Here is a 17729-nt window from a genome sequence, read left to right as displayed (position 1 = left end):
TTTGAACAACAATTATTCAGTAATAAAACATTGTATCCAAATGAAGTCTATATCATTTTGAGGCAGACAGAGCTTTCTTTTAGTGGTATTTAATAACCACTGGGTTTTATTTTTTTTTCTAGTATATGAAGGAAAAAAAGTGCAAAAAAAGCTGTTCCCCTATTTTCTGTTGACATGCCAGGACAATATGAACCCCCCAAAATGATCCATTTTTTGGACAGCAGATGTGCCAAGGTGATTATTTTTTTCCATAATTTTTTGAAAATGAAGAAACATGCTGGCATTGAAGTAGTTCAGCAGAAGTAAGCTATGACATGGTGCACCAGAGACAGCACATCAGACAGGTTATACATAGAGGGAAAAGGCTTTGCATACCTGCTATATGAACAGTCTAATGATTGCTCAGATCACAGTGGTTCACAGGCCAGTATTTATAAATGGCACTGCAGAAATACATAACCACCACTCCACAGTTCTGAAATGTATGATGGTAGTGAAGTGCTTAATTTCCCATCCAAATGAAAAAGGAAATGCTAATATCAGATATAGTCAGTAAAAGATATGAGGAAACAAAAAACATAAATCAGTTTATTTCACTTTGTTTTTTAAATTTTCACGTTAAACACCTACCGAGAAAATATCTTGATTTTAATCTACTTTAAGCTGAGGCCAATGGCTAAATATAAAAGTTGAAATACACAGATTTCACCTGCCAAAGAATTTAAATTTTTTTTTAATCAGTCCTGAGATTTACACAGCCTTGCCACACAGCACAGCAAGCCTGGTGACCTGACTTTTCTCTGTTGCCAATAAGCAACAGAGCTAGGTTATCTCAGTCACTGGACAGCAAAGCAGCAACAGATTGAGGAGGTAATTGTTTTGCTTACTACCCCTGTCGACATGTCCCTTGCTAGCACAGGTGAATTAGGTCTGATTGGCCCCTACCTTTTATTGATGTCCTTCAGTTCACCTACCTGCTGTAGAGAAAATTTTAAGTGGCTAAAATTAAGTAAAACTCAGACATGTATTCTGCCTACATATTTCCCCAAGGCAGCCAGAGAAGTATGGGCTTAAAAAAAACAAACAAAAAAAAACAAAACAAACATACTCACTTAGGTGGATGGATCGATTGCTGCATCTGTCATCCGTTGGCTCTGCAGTAAGAACTGAGTGATCAGACACCGCTGATCACTCAGTTCTCCCCTCTGCTCTGAGCAGAGAGCCTTAACTGTCAGTCCTCGGCTCTCTGCTCTGCCCCTCGAATGCTCACTAGAACGCTGGGCTGTGCAGGGGGCAGGAGCGACTGCCTCAAGCCAGGGATCTTTTCAGAGCCTGTACAGGCTTTGTGATTTCAGCCGACCTGTGATCCATAGAAGTGTAGCCAAAAAAGCTTTGGCTATATTTTTCCTTTAATAATGATGTGGCTGCAGCAAAACATGACATGAAAAACAGCCCACCTGCACATTTGTAAAGATTAGCAGGAAGTATTGCCTTAAAAAAAGGATGACCAGCCTAGTAAAAAACAGAATCCTTTCCTAGTTCCACATAAATATTCTCCTGAAACTCTCTGTGCCATATTGGTGTCCTCATTTGCCAAACTTACATTTTCACTGGCTCCAGAAACAAGGCAAACATTCAGATTCTGCACCAATCCCACAGCCACAATCATTACCACCGAAATGACATTATCTACCATGTGTCTTAGGTATTCAGTTCCAGTCAAGAGATGTTTTTATGCTGGGCCAAATTAGGCAGCACAGACTAATGAAAATACAATTTATATAACGAAGAGACAAAGAATCCTTCACGAAAGTGGCTCTCCTAATCTGGCCACTGCGATGAATGCCTAATGCCTTTCTGAGATGGAACCACATACTTTTCTAGTGTGTTCATATGTTGGCAAGTGTCTAAAATTTGAATTACAAAGACTAAGTGAATTACACACACATATGGAAAAAGAAAAAGAAAAAAAAAAAAAAAAAAAAAGTATGCATTCTTTTTTCCACACGACAACCCTATTTCCTTTGCTACCATGTGTGAAAGCCAAAAAACAGCCTAAAACAATGTAACATTTGCTTGACAGTAACAGCAGAAACAAAAATATAGTCAATTGCTACAAATAAAAAAACGTTTGGACCACCAAGGTTGGTTGATCTGAACTCTTTAACCTTTCTCGGAACCTCTTAACAACCTGCAGTCATGAAAAGGACAGAAAGTTTCTAATACTGAGAATAAACAGAGTTCTGAGATATATTCTAAAAGGAGAATTATATGTGTGTCTCTGTAGTAATCAATCCGCCTTTCACGATAATCGGCTTGCTTTAAAATGGCAGGGTGGAATCGTCCTAAACAGTTGCTGAGGGAAAAAAAAGCATATTTGCTTACAACAGCACAGACACTTTTTTTTTTTCTTTTTTATTTCAGACACTTACAGACCAGGCAGGTGAACAAAGAAACCAAATACACTTTTCAATACTTCTATCTGAATAAAGCAATAAAGAATATAAATAGTCTGGGTTTCATTATTGCTGTAGTACATTTTCTTATATAATGTGAATATCTGTCTATTTTAATCAAAACTCGAAAAAAGTAAAACTAAATCCTACCTATTTAGCACTGGACAATAAATAACTGCTTCCAAAAATGTCCAGAAACACATTTTAAGCCAGTTGTTAGCTGTAGGTTCCTCTGTGCAGCTTCCCCAAACTCCCAGTTGGTGTGAACAAACTCCGAACGTCATTGAAAGATTCCTGATCCCGTCCTCATGACTATAAGTTCCATCTTTCCTAGCACCATCGAGCATGCATGCCCCACCATTAATAAATCCTACTGGTCCATCTGTGCTAGCATCATCATAAATGTGTGCCCCCGCACTGACAAAATCCTCAGGCTGCCTGTGCCAGCACCAATGTGCAAGTGTGCCCCATCATACACAAAACACGCTCAGGCTATCTCTCTAGTGCCATTACACATGTCTGTGCCATTATTGTAAAAAATCCTCTTGCCGACACACATGCAGTGTCTGCATGCTGGGATGTAGTACTCTTCTGCAAATGCAAATGAAAAGATAGCTCCATAGGACTTTGCAAGGAAATGGAGTAGCTGAGAACTGGAAAGTTGGGGCAGCAAACCTTGGTAGGCTATAAAGTAGAAGACAGGCAACCTTTGAAAGAACAGCAAACAGCAGACAAGTGCTCAGGCTAGCAGCACTAATTTGTATTTAAAAAAATATGTAAGCCCAGCATTTCATATTCCTGATGTGTGCCTGTACCATGCACTTTTATGAAGAAAAAATATACTGTCTTCTTTTTATTGCTTACTTTATGTAAAATCCCTGGTGTTCCTGCCAGTCACTCTGCTTTCCAATTAAAATTTGACCATACTACGCATGAGAGCACAGTGTGATCAGTTCTCTACCTATGGTGGGAACTCAGTCTGCTCACCTTTAATTTTCACACTTGTGCTGACCTGCCCAGCCATTCACTGAGAAGATCAGGGTGTTGCTGTTTCTCCTACCCAGCTCCTTATGCAGCCAAGAATAGAGATTAAGTGACCATTCACAGAGGGTAAAATAAGTACTGAACATGTCACCATTTTTATCTGTAAATATATTTCTAAAGATGCTATTGACATGACAAATTTCATCACGTCGGTGACAACCCATGCAATCCATACTTACAAAGAAACCAAAACAAATAAGTTCAGAAATTAAGTGTAATAAAAAGGAATGACACACGGAAAAAGTATTGAACACATAAAAAAGGGAGGTGCAAAAAGGAGTGAAAAGCCAAGATACCAGCTGAAATCTAATTAGAAAGCAATCCTGCCCCTTGTCAGTGAAAATTATCAGCTGGTTCAGTCTCGACTGATGGTCTATTAAAAGGTGTATCATTATCAAAGTGTCACACAAGAAACATCTCATGATGGGTAAAAGCAAAGAACTCTCTTAAGACCTTCGCAACCTAATTGTTGCAAAATATACTGATGGCATTGGTTATGGGAGGATTTCTAAACTTCTGAATGTTCCAGTGAGCACTGTTGGGGCCATAATCCGGATCATTTCACCATAAACCAACCACAACCAGATGCTTTTCACAAGAATACTGACAGATGAGTGAAAAGAATTATCAGACGATTTGTCCAAGTGACAAGGACCACTTATGTGAAAGAACTGAAATTAGCAGGTACAATTGTTTCAAAGAAAACAATAAGTAATGCACTCAACCCCCACAGCATGTACACATGCAAGACTGCATTGCTGAAGAAAAAGCATGCTGAAACTTGTTTAAAGTTTGCTGCAAAACATTTAGGCAAGCCTGTGAAATACTGGGAGAATATAGTCTGGTCAGATGAGACCAAAATTGAACTCTTTGAATGCCATAATACACACCATGTTTGGAGGTCAAATGGCACTGCACATCACCCCAAAAGCACCATGCCAACAGTAAAGTTTGGAGGTGGTACATCATGGTGTGTGTCTGTTTTTCAGCATACGGTACTGGCAAACTTCGTGTCATTGAAGGAAGGATGAATAGAAAAATGTACCAAGACATTCTTGATAAAAATCTGCTGCCATCTACAAGAAAGATAAAGATGAAATGAGGGTGGGCATTTCAGCAAGACAATGATCCCAAGCACAAAGCCAAGGAAACTCTCAACCGGTTTAAAAAAAAGAAAATAAAGCTGCTAGAATGGCCCAGCCAATCACATGACTTGAATCCAATAGAAAATCTATGGAAAGTACCAAAGATCAGAGTTCATAGAAGAGGGCCACGGAACCTTCAATATTTGAAGACTGTTTGTGTGGAAGAATGGGCCAAAATCACACCTGAGCAATGCATGAGACTAATTTCTCCATCCAGGAGGCCTTTTGAAGCGGTCATTACCATCAAAGGATTTTGTAAGAAGTATTAAATAATTTTCAGTTAGCGTGTTCAATACTTTTTCCCTGTGTCATTCAATGTTAATTAACATAATTAATTTATGAACTTATTTGTTTTGGTTTCTTTGTATTTAGGGATTAAATGGGTTGTTACCGATGTGGTGAAAATTTCATGTCAATAGCAACTTTAGAAATATATTTACCTAGAAAAATGGTAACGTGTTCAATACTTATTCTACCCGCTGTATATAAAAGGGGGAGAAAAAAAAGGTATTTATAGTGGTTTTATATGTATACACAAATGTCTTGCTTTTCATTGAATGGGTTGTTTTTCAATGTGAGAGTTTACATACACTTTAAATTTTAGGGTTTAAAGCGATTGTAAACCCTTAGTTTGTTTCAGAAACTGAAGCTTCTGCCAATGGTTTTGACCTGCAAGATAGTGAAGACAGAGAACATGGGTACTGCAGCAGGTAAGTATACACACTTTATACTAGTGATGCACTGAAATGACAATTCTGGACTAAAACCAAAAATTCAGGATGCACTTTGCCGAAAACCGAAACAAAAATGGACAGTTTTTTTTTTTAAATATATTTTTTATATATAATATTATATTAGACTTTTTAAGTAATATCATGAATTTAAATAATAATTTAAAAAATAGAATCCAGTAACATAAAATAACTTTAATTTAAATTAACACACAAAAATTGGATAGAAAATAAAATATATATAAAAAATTAAAAAAATTAAATACAGGCTTTTGGGATGCAATTTTGCACTGAAGTCAATAGGATGTGACTTTTCATTAAAGCCAATGGGACATAATTCTGCGTTGAAGTCAATGGGGTGCGATTTTTCATCAATTATCATTATCAGCAGGTTTTTCCTTTCTATCAGCAAAACGCAGATAACCCTACATTTGGCTGATAATTTGCAGTGCCCAATAGATCAGTGCATCACTACTTTATACCTTTTCTTTGGCAGAATGAGCTTTTTATTTTTAAAATCAGCAACAGTCACTTAATCCAGCTATACATTAACTATAATAACCTCTTTCTAAAAAAAGAAAAAAAACTGTTAGTAACGGATTCTACCTGATAATAGCATCATGCAATCCCCTGCAAAACAGCAAAAGGACTGGAATGAGGGATATCAGCATTAGTAGCCAATCAGTTTTGTTCATTTATACATCCTTACGTCTCTGTACCATCCTTAAGCCTGCATTCACACTAATGCGGTGCGGTATATCGCATGTGATTCGCACAGGAACCGCACTGCATTCCTTTGCGAATCACATGTAAATTGTGTGTGGTGTGATTTGAGCCATACATTATGTATGGCTCAAATTGCACCGCATCAAAAAGGTGCAGGACCCTTTTTTTTTTCCCGTACTAGAATCGGATCACATGATAATTTACTCCGCATAGGATTCATAATAAACCGTATTTTGGCAGGTCTGCTCTTGACAGCTGCTAACTTCTTTCTTATTAGTGTTATATGGTTTAGAATCCACACCTAATAATGGTGAGTCAGGGAAATGATTTATGATGGGTGGCTACACCCCTAATTAATGGCACTTTTTTTCTTTTTGTATAGGGCCCTGCAGTAAGCTGTATTGCATTACACTAGGATCATTAAAGAAAAGAGACACAAATGGGAAAATCTGGCTTAAAGCCAGCACTTGCACACTGGTATGTTTACGAAGATCATTAGTGGCAGATGTTAATATTTTACAGCAAGATTTTGTTGTGAATATTTGTGCAAAAATGTCAGTGTTATTACTCTGGTATTAGACATGATCATATAACATAATCTTTATTGTGAATATATGTTTTTTGCCTTTACCAAACCATCCAAAGCTAAAACAAAATATTGGGATGAAATTTTCCTTAACGTGAAACTTTAGTCAGAAAATGAAGTCCTGCTACACCACTTCAGGCTGGCCCCTTTTGCAGGTACAGCTATGTAAAACATTACAAATAAGTGCCTATACTGTTCAAAATCTAGTAATACACGGTCTCATCCTGCTCTGCACATGCTCAGCTGCTCTCTATTTTTAGGCATTTTTTAGGCAGTGCTGAATTTCCAGTTTTCAGGTTTACTAATTTTATATTTCTATCTCTATATCACTTTTTAAATCAAGTGTGAAATTTCTTGGCACCTAAAAATCTGCTTGAACTACTGTGATAATTTAATTGTGCACAAACATTAAGCACATAAACCTGACATGATTTAAGAGACACTAGAAAAAGATATACGAATGATACTGGAAACTGAGTAGGTAGGAGTCCTCTAACAAACAATCCATCAAATCCCTACTTTCCAGCAGCTAAAAACAAAGTGGTTGCAAACCTCAGACATGAAATATGAACAAAGCATATCCCTCTATAGTGTCTCAATTAAGAGCACCAAGTGTCATTTCTGTCTGCTGCCTCATTCCTTTGCTATCTTCATGAGTCACTTCTGACAAGTTTTTCTGACACCAAGAGATAATGGTGACAGGGGAGAGACCTCCAGCAGAGTGAAAGCCTCAGCTCTGTTTCTGTGTGCTGTGTGGAGGGGGGAGAGTTTCTTCCCTCCAATCAGCTCTTAGAGCTCTTCTTACTGAGCTCTGCAGAGTGTAACTTCAGCTCTTCTCCACCTTTTTCTGAACTCTCACAAAAACTTTATAAATTCAGCACTCTGAACAAATGTAGAGAAGAGCAGACTGCAGATATACAGGTACAACATATATAGGAGAAATTGTTTCTCTGTGTCACCTGTTACTTCAATGGGTGAATGTAAGGGTTTACAACCACTTTAAGCTTTCAGTTAAAACAATGGAGAAGATCACTTGTCATTTGTCTATTTATTTTGGCTGTACAATGTCTAGGATTCATCCAGTCCAGATAATCATTTCAGAAATCAAGACAAAGTGACTCAACCAATTACAAAGAAAAATCTAAACACGAGACAAGGTGTTCTCAGTATCAATAGATCATTATTTTAGTACACTCAAGTAAATGAAAGCTGTTTCTTGAAGATAGGTCAGTTTGCCTACTTAGAGCAAGGCAGGGCCTCATTTACATTGGCATATTTACATGTAGCTTTTCTAAAGCAGCAGAAGTCATAACTTTAAGGTCCCCTGCACGTGGGTCCTTTGAGGATCAGTCTGTCCTTCCTGACATTTTAGTGAGCCCGGGATGGACAGGTTCAGCCCCGGCCCTGCTGGAGGCAGTCTGTCAAAATCTGTGTATGCTGCAGTTGGAGGGGGCTAAACGCTCTATCAAGTGATCCTCATGCTTGGAGCTATGTACATTCAGGGATAAAAGTCCAGAACGCAGGTCTTCAGTGGGTGCCTCTCAGTAGAGCATTCAGCCACATCAAGTTGCAGCCTGCCATTGACATTGATAGGCTGCCTGCAGTGGGGCTAGACGTTGGACCTGTCTGTGCTGAGAACACTAAACTGTCATGAAGGACAGAATGATCCTTGAAGCTCAATTGTGTGAAGGGCCTTATGCCCCTCAGATCAGTTTTCTTGTGTTTAGATTTTCCTACTTTAAAGCATATTTAGCTGCATTTAGAGTGTCTAATTGGATCCTGGACACACAGAACTCTAAATGCAGCTAAACAGACGGAACCTAAATGAAGGTAAAAGTACAATGTGAATGGCACCATTGAAAAATCACATATGCTTTAGAAATGTTCTCTGCATATACCGTATTTTTCGCTCCATAAGACGCACTTTTTTCCCCCCAAAAAAGGGGGGAAAATGTCAGTGCGTCTTATGGAGCGAATATGGAGCGGCCGGTCCGGTATTTCCACCGCCGCCGTGCAGAATACCGGGCTGGCCGCTCAGCTCTGCAGCGGGACCTTATAGAGATGAGTGCTGACCTTTGGGGAGGGGGGGGGAGCGGGTACCTGAATTTGACAGATACCCGCTCCCACTTCCGTAGAGTTGTTCTTTCATCTTACCTGTTCCTCTATCCAGCGGCGCGCTGTCTTCCCGGCTTCTGTAGTGTGGGCATGACAGCCGGGTGCCAAGTGCGCATGCGCAAGAAGCGGTGCTTTTTGTGAATGGTAAGGCGGCACCTGGGACACATGACAGATCCCAGAAGCCGCCGGACCAATCACAAAGTGCAAGTGCTTCTCGCTCATGTGCACTGGGCACCCGGCTGTCATGCCGAGCGCCATTACAGAAGCCGGGAAGACAGCGCGCGGCTGGATAGAGGAACAGGTAAGATGAAAGAACAACTCCACGGAAGTGGGAGCGGGTACCTGTCAAATTCAGGTACCCGCTCCCCACCTCCCCAAAGGTCAGCAGTCATCTCCTGTACTATCCACAGTCTCTGGTCATCCCTGTGCTGTCCGCAGTCTCTGGTCATCCCTGTGCTGTCCGCAGTCTCTGGTCATCCCTGTGCTGTCCGCAGTCTCTGGTCATCCCTGTACTATGTCTGCAGTCTCTGGTCATCTCCTGTACTGTGTCTGCAGTCTCTGGTCATCCCTGTACTATGTCCGCAGTCTCTGGTCATCCCTGTGCTGTCCGTAGTCTCTGGTCATCCCTGTGCTGTCCGCAGTCTCTGGTCATCCCTGTGCTGTCCGCAGTCTCTGGTCATCCCTGTGCTGTCCGCAGTCTCTGGTCATCCCTGTGCTGTCCGCAGTCTCTGGTCATCTCCTGTACTGTGTCCGCAGTCTCTGGTCATCTCCTGTACTGTGTCTGCAGTCTCTGGTCATCCCTGTACTGTGTTCGCAGTCTCTGGTCATCTCCTGTACTGTGTCTGCAGTCTCTGGTCATCTCCTGTACTGTGTTCGCAGTCTCTGGTCATCTCCTGTACTGTGTCTGCAGTCTCTGGTCATCTCCTGTACTGTGTCCGCAGTCTCTGGTCATCCCTGTACTATGTCCGCAGTCTCTGGTCATCTCCTGTACTATGTCCGCAGTCTCTGCTCATCCCTGTACTACGTCCGCAGTCTCTGGTCATCTCCTGTACTATGTCTGCAGTCCATTAGTTCATTTTTTTTTTTTCCTGTTTCCTGCCTCTAAAACCTAGGTGCGTCTTATGGTCAGGTGCGTCTTATGGAGCGAAAAATACGGTAAATGCATTTGAAAGTGCCAGTGTGAATGATGATTAAGTGTCAATGGCAGAAAGGGGGTTTCTTGCATAGGATTAGGAAAAAACAAAATAATCATACCTTTTTACATGCTCGTTTACAGACATGCTTATATTCTTTCGCTTTTGATTCTGAATGATAGCCAGCACCTAAACAAATATTAGCAACATGTTCAAGACCTAGTTTCATAAAATGTATATTCCTTATTGATATAAAGAATAAAAATAAAAAAAAACAGAAAATTATCAGATGTTAGTGCAGTATTTGATGTTGCCTTTTTCTGCAGTTTAAATTTCAGGTATGCGTTTTATTGCTTTATTTGTCCAGCTTGGACCATAGTAAAGTATGTATGTGCCATACCTGTAGGATCCCTGGCAGCAAATCACTATATTTGGCGGCAATACCAAAATGGTTGTCACTGACTTCAAGGTTTCACAAAGTGGAGAGGCAGGGCAATGACATCACAATCTCCTCTAAGTCCAATTAGAGAACACCTTGCATGTTTAAAGTGGTATTAAAGGTTCGGATTTAAAAAAAAACAAAAAACATCATACTTACCTGCTCTGTGCAGTGGTTTTGCACAGAGCAGCCCCGATCCTCTTCTTCTCAGGTCCCCCGCTGGCGCTCCTGCCCCCTCCCCCTTGACCAGTGCCCCCAATAGCAAGTTGCTTGTAATGTGGGCACTTGTGCTTGCTCATTCTTAAGACCTGCTCTATGCGTCCATAAGACACCTAGAGCCACGGCTCGGCCCTGACCCCACTCTTTCTTTGGCTATGACTGACAGCAGTGGGAGCCAACGGCACCTGCTGCTGAATCAGCCAATGAGAAGAGGGATTCCCAGGAAAGCCAAGGCTCTCATGCACATTGCTGGATTGAAAGGGGGCTCAGGTGAGTATTAGGGGGCTGTGGAGGGAGCAACACACAGAAGGTAAAAAACCTTCAGCCTTTACAACAACTTTAAGAAAAATGCAAGGTGTTTTATAAAATGACACCCATGCCAAGCAAGCAACCACCTATTCTCGCTATGCAGCAGGGCAGTCAACTGCCACAGGACCAGAAGACTGCAGCAATCACTGAAAAACAGCAGCACCTACTAGAGTGATTTCCAGCTTCCACAGGGATCCCACAGATATGACACATGTATTCTTACACTGGTTCAAGCTAGAAAAATGAAGCTATGCGATAAATTGCATACCTAAAATTCAGCTTTAAAATAAATATCTTAGGCCTGAAAATTACTTAAAACTGCCAAAACATTTTTGAAAACAGAATCCCCGTGCAATAAAATGGTAGCGATTCAAATTTTATTTAACAAAATATTAGAGCAACAAATCTATTTTCAATAAAAAAAACAAAAAAAAAAAACAAAACCACACTAAAAATAAGTTATTGCACACATACTGAACAGAATACCCAATTTTAGGGTAAAATAAAAAAAGTTGGGTCTAGTAAATAAATAACAAATACATCAAGCCTAGAAATTGTGCACACCAGTGAAATTGTAAAAAAACAAATGATACAGTTCATTAATTTGGAGCTAGCAGTGAATGAGGGCCCTAGAATTGTCTCACTCCAGTGTGCATGGCGATACTCAGTATGTGTTGTCCCAATCGTCATCTTAGCATGCATACAACACACAACATTTCATTTGCATGTGTGTACATGGGGGTAAGGGGCTTTTAAATTTTTTGGAGGGTGTTTATTTAATGTTCCTCACAACGTAGAAGTGTTAGGACCCCCTGAATCACTTCTATTAAATAGCCGTCAGTCCCGCACTACAGCAGACGGGAGTTACTTACAAGCCAGCACCGTCACTGACATATTGGCTATGTCAACGACACAAAAAAGGTTAAAAACCCATGTTTAGTGCTTTTCTCACATTTGTTTTCTTCACTTATGTGAACAATGCATTTGCTGGATACTTCAGCATGAAGAATATTTTGAAATGCACAACAAACAATAAACAAATAGGTTAGAATTGTAGCATTTATAATACTAGCACAAAGCACTCCTCAGGTTCAATTTATGGTATATTAATGTATAAACAGGCCTTTACTGAGGCTCAAAGCAGAAGTAGGGCATAAAACTGCACATCTTACCTTAACGAGAATGTATACCCAAACCATCATTTTTTAGTTTAAGAGAGAGAGTAGAGAAGGGTTAATATCGTATTTTTTGCTGCCTGTGCCCCATTGGAGAGATTTTTCTTCAATTCCTGTGCTAGACACGCAAAAATGGAAATGAGAGGAAATCTCTACAAAGCTGTTTTCAGTAATGATTAATCCATTGGAAGTCCCCCCCCCACCTATTGCAGCATTTGTAAGATTTTGAATTTACCATCACTTTCCCTCTTGCTGGCAGTGATCACCAAGACAACTGCAGAGAGTGAATCTCCCCAGCAGGGACAAAAACAACAAAAGTAAGGGGGTCTAATCTTTCTCTACTTCACAAAAAAAATACATAAAATAAAAATAAACAACTTTGCATGGTTAGAAACATTCAGTAATAGGTGATACTAGGAAATATTAATATCTGCTCTAGCTTTCTATCTTACCTGCATGCACCAATACAAAGCCAACCCTTTTTCCCTTTTGCGTTTTACTGGAATCTGCGTCTTTGGTTGATTCAGTCTCTTTCCTTGAAACCTGAGATGATTTAGAAGGTGAGGTTTCCGATGAATTTACTGCCTTTTCCATGGTGTTACCCCAGATGTATCATTTCTGTCTTAGGAAAGAGCACCCCGATAACCATAATTTAGAAGAATTCCTGGAAAAGAAATATAGTGTGTTGTAATATGCAAACAAATCTAAAACAGACTTCTACTATGAAAGCCAGAGAAGGACTCCCTTTCATTGTGCATGACAAAATGAGCATACAAACACAGAGATATACTAAAGAGCAGTATCCACTGCTGCAATAACTTTGCACAAATCAGTATATTAAAAGGAGCTCACTGTACGATGCGTGGCAATTCATTTATTTGTAAATATGACATCAGAGAGATGCCATAAACTATGGTACAAAGGCAATGTACACAGCATTAGGAACCCCTATGACTGCAAAACAATACATGCCACTACATTGTGAGATTGAATGAGATCTAGAATCTTAAAATGAATGTCTAGGAAGTTTTATATATAAATTTATATATATTTACCTCTTTATTATGTTAAAAACCAGGGGCCCAATGTGACAGATTTTAGGCTAGGAGAAAACCTAAGAACAAACACAGGTGAAAGCAAGTAGGTACAGCAACCTCCAGCTCAATTGTATTCACCTGAGCTGCAGCCTGCACTGAAGAATCCAAAGTGTAGTATCAGCCCCTCCATGTATGGAGTTCTGACAGCCAGTGCTGGAATTGCCATTAACTGCTTCTGTGCTGCCCTATAGCAGAAATACTGCTACAGGGCAGCACGGGTGCGCAAAATCACAAATATATACGCGAGTCGTGCTCCCGCGGTTTTTGCGGACCAGGGGGATGCACGCGCCCCCGCAAACCCATGGGTGCCGTGATTTGATCCCCGAGGGATCAATCATTTGACTTAGGCCAGTGATGGTCGGCGTAAGTCGGATAATCGATCCCCGTCCTATCAGGGATCTTCCTGTACCTGTGTTTACGGTTACACAGGTACAGTAAATGATGACATCTTGTCTCTCTGGGCACATTCCGTCCCAGAGAGAGAAGAATCGAGACACACAGTGGGTAAAACAGCACACTTACACAGTTAGAACACTTTAGGACACATTTATCCCCATTTAAAAGTGATTTTTCAAACGCAAATTTTTTGAAGATACTTTTTTTTTTTACTTTTAATGCACAAAACACAATATATTGGCCAATTATTTGGTAAAATATAAAAGATGATGGCATGCCTAGTAAATAGATACCAAACATGACATACTGCGCATGCCCCATACAATGGCGACAAACAGCACACATTTTTAATATCCATAGGCAACGCTTTAAAAGCCTTTACAAGCTACCATTTTAGATTTACAGAGGAGGTCTAGTGCTAAAATTACTGCTCTTGATACTGGCACAGGGGTCAACGCTCGCATGGAGGGGCATGGGTGCTTTTTGTTTTTTATCACTGTTAAAGCTATCACAGTGAATGCAAATATCCCCTATAACTTTTGTGTGCAATGTATCAAGTGACAGTGACCTACTGACACTGCACTTGCTGGGTAAGAAGGGGGGGGGGGTAAGTGTAGGTGCTAAACGCAGGTGCTGGGGCTGCTCCCGCTAACGCCGCGTTTTTGGGAACGCTAATGTGAACGCTGGTATAGTGCTGATCTGATCAAAGATATTGATCAGTTCAGAAACTACTATCAATGGAGGTTTATTGTGTATGTGAGCGTGTTCCTGGCAATCAAGGGGTTAAATGTGATTGCTGGTGTACTAAACGGGGAAACTGATGCTATCTGGGAGGGGCGCTGACGCTAGCGCTATTTGAAGTCGCCAGTGACACTAATACAGTGATCAGCAAAAAATCTGTATACTGTACTAATGACACTGGTGACAGGGCAGTGAAGGGGTTAACTGGGGGGGGCGAGATCAAGGAGTCAAATGTGTCCTAGAGTGTTCTAACTGTAACTGTGTAGTGCTTTTGCCCAGTTTGTTGATTCTTCTCTCTCTGAGACGGAATGCGCCCAGAGAGAGAAGATTTCATCACTTCCTGTCCTGTGTAACTGTCAACTCAGGACAGGATAGGACAGGGATCGATCAGCTAACTTGGGCCGGACATCACTGGCCTAAAGCAGATGATTGATCCCTCGGGGATAAAATCTGGGCACAAGTGGGTCGGCGGGGGTGCGCGTGCGCCCCCGCGAAAACCACGGGAGCGCGAATCAGATATATATACGTAATCTTGCGCACAGGCGCCACCCTACAGCAGTAAAGTACTGTGGGCGGTACTTATGCGGTTATCAGACGATTGCACGGTCATGCAACGCTGTACATAAATGAAATTTATGTCATTTTTTTCCCCACAAATAGAGCTTTATTTTGGTGGTATTTGATCAGTTCTGCATTTTTTTACAGTTTTGCGTTATAATCAAAAAAACAGACAATTTTGAAAAAAAAAACAATATTTTATTTTCTGCTATAAAACATATCCAATAAAAAATCTAAAAAAAAAAAAATCTAATTTCTTCATAACTTTAGGCCAAAATGTATTATGCTACATATGTTTGGTTAAAAAAATCCCAATAAGCGTATGTTGACTAGTTTGCGCAAAACGTTATAGCTATGGGACATATACTAGAATTTGTTTTTTTTCAATACTAGTAATGGTGGCGTTCAGTGACTTATACTGGGACTGCAATATTGTGGCCGATGTTTTTACACTGACACTTTGTGGGAACCAGTGACACTAAAACAGTGATCAGTGCTAAAAATATTAGGGTTGCACCAATACCGATACCGGTATCAGTGCCAATACGAAAACATTTGCATGTGTATTGGTACTCGTGCAAATGCACCAATACTTAAAACTGATACCTTGTCACTTGCATATACAAAAGCCCGGCTTCTGTGTGTAGAAGTGACAGACTCCTCTTTCGGCGGTGCCCGAGGGCAGTGAGATGTGCTTCAGCGCAGCCAATGGTGGACTGACTGATAGTCCAACTCCAGACCGTTAGCCAGCCATTCCACTGCTCTGAATCCTCAGGAATCTGCAATCATTGCTTGTTAGGACCGCTGTTGTCATAGCAACCAATTACGTTGTGTACCCTACCCTTCCGCTTGCTTCTCTTCCCCGGCTTCCCAGCTTCCGCTGCCTACCTGCCGGGCTCTATGGAGTGAGTCTAAAAGTTGATGGGGGGCTCTGATGGGGGATATGATGTAAGGGGGAGCTGATGTAAGGGCCTCTGATAGAGGATCTGATGTACTGGGGACTCTGATGGGGGAATCTGTTGTATGGGGGGCTCTGATGAGGGAATCTGATGTACGGGGGGCTCTGATATGATGTAAGGGGGAGGTGATGTAAGGGTAGCTGATGTAAGAGGAGGATGGAGGTTCTGATGTACTGGGGACTCTAATGGGGAAATCTGATGTAGGGGGGGCTCCGATGGAGGAATATGATATACAGAGGGCTCTAATGAGGGAATCAGATGTGAGGGGGGGGGCTCTGATGGGGGATATGTATGGGCCATATACATGGACAATTAAGGTACCTGCTTTAACGTATAGTCATAACCACTTACTATGCAATTGCTATCGGGAGATACACCTTTGAAAGGGTCATGAATTTCCCTATGTATTATTAGCAACCGATTTCAATCATTTTAATCTATGTCATTATTAATCATGCTTACCAATTCATGGTGTGTAAATAGATCTATTCATGTGTGCTCTCCTTTTTGGTGGTACACAACAGTACAACATGACATTATATGCATTCTAAATGTGCGCTCTCTCTCTCATATATAAACACACACACACGTAATTTTGCACAGGAGGACCGCCCTGTAGCAGTAAAACTGCTATAGGGAGGACCTTAAGTGGCCCCCTTATGGCGGAAGTAAAATCACATACTATATATATGTGTGATTTTGCCCAGGAGGGCCGCCCTGTAGCAGTAAAACTGCTATAGGCGGGACCTTAAGTGGTTAACCACTTGCCTACCAGGCACTTATACCCCTTATTTACCAGGCCAATTTTCAGCTTTCAGCGCTGCCGCACTTTGATTGACAATTGCGCGGTCATGCAACATTGTACCCGTATGAAATTTTGATAATTTTTTCTCACAAATAGAGCTTTCTTTTGGTGGTATTTAATTGCCGCTGGGCGCTTTACTTTTTGCGCTATAAATAAAAAAAGTGCAAAAAATTTGAAAAAAAAAAAAACGTTTCTTTGTTTCTATTATAAAATTTTTCAAACAGGTATTTTTTCTCCTTCACTGATGTACGTTGATGAGGCAGCACTGATGGGCACTGATAGGCGGCACTGATGGGCACTGATAGGCAGTACTAATGAGGTGGCACGGATAGGAGGCACTGATAGGCAGCACTAATGAGGTGTCACGGATAGGCGGCACTAATAGGCGGCACTGATGATGGGTACTGATAGACGGCACTGACTGGCATCACTGCTGGGCACTGACTGGCGGCACTGACTGGCACAACCCCTGGGCACTGACTGGCAGCACTGCTGGGCTGCACTGGTGGATGGCACTGGTGGGCAGCACTGGTGGGTGGGCACAGGTGGGTGGCACTGGTGGGCACAGGTGGGTGGCACTGGTGGGCACAGGCGGGTGGCACTTCTGGGCACAGGTGTGTGACACTGCAGAGTGGCACAGGTGGGTGCACTGCTGGGCACAGGTGGATGATCTGCTGGGCACAGGTGGGCGGAGCTAGTGGGCGCACTGCTGGGCACAGGTGGGCGGAACTTGCGGGTGGCACTGCTGGGCACGGATCATCAGGGCACTGATCATCAGTGCCCTGATGATCGGTGCCGATCCCTGCTCTGACAACTGCCGGTTCTCGGCAGTACTTTCCTCATGATCTGACAGCGTGAGGAAAGTGCAGCCGAGAACCGGCACTTGCATTTCCCTCTGATCAGCGTGTCATTGGACAGCGCTGATCACGTGGTAAAAGGCCGCTGTGATCGGCCTTTTACCACATCACGTGATCAGCTGTGTCCGTAGGACACAGCGATCACGGAGATCGCCGGGTGCGCGCCCCCTGAGGCGTGCAGGAGAGCGCGTTCTGGGAGGCCGTCATGACGTCCACCCAGAACTGGCCGGCCGCAGTG

The 17729-nt window shown here is 41.7% G+C and overlaps 1 protein-coding gene across 2 annotated transcripts in view; it reads right to left on the bottom strand.

The window, feature by feature from the left end:
- The window catches only part of TASP1 (taspase 1), a 663695-nt gene that overhangs the window by 210479 nt on the left and 435487 nt on the right, over positions 1-17729 (bottom strand). For both annotated transcript variants that reach the window (XM_089690787.1, XM_089690788.1), the window contains exons 3-4: positions 12531-12742; positions 10058-10125 (exon numbers count right to left, since the gene is read on the bottom strand). In XM_089690787.1, the coding sequence (XP_089546913.1) occupies positions 10058-10125; positions 12531-12672 (210 nt within the window). In that variant the 5' untranslated portion in view covers positions 12673-12742. The remainder of the gene's footprint in view (positions 1-10057; positions 10126-12530; positions 12743-17729) is intronic.

This window comes from Staurois parvus, unplaced genomic scaffold (genome assembly GCF_062004578.1).
Source record: "Staurois parvus isolate SC_StPar_1 unplaced genomic scaffold, SC_StPar_1.0 ptg000543l, whole genome shotgun sequence".
Classification (NCBI taxonomy): Eukaryota; Metazoa; Chordata; class Amphibia; order Anura; family Ranidae; genus Staurois; species Staurois parvus.
This window is presented reverse-complemented; position numbering and strand designations above follow the sequence as displayed.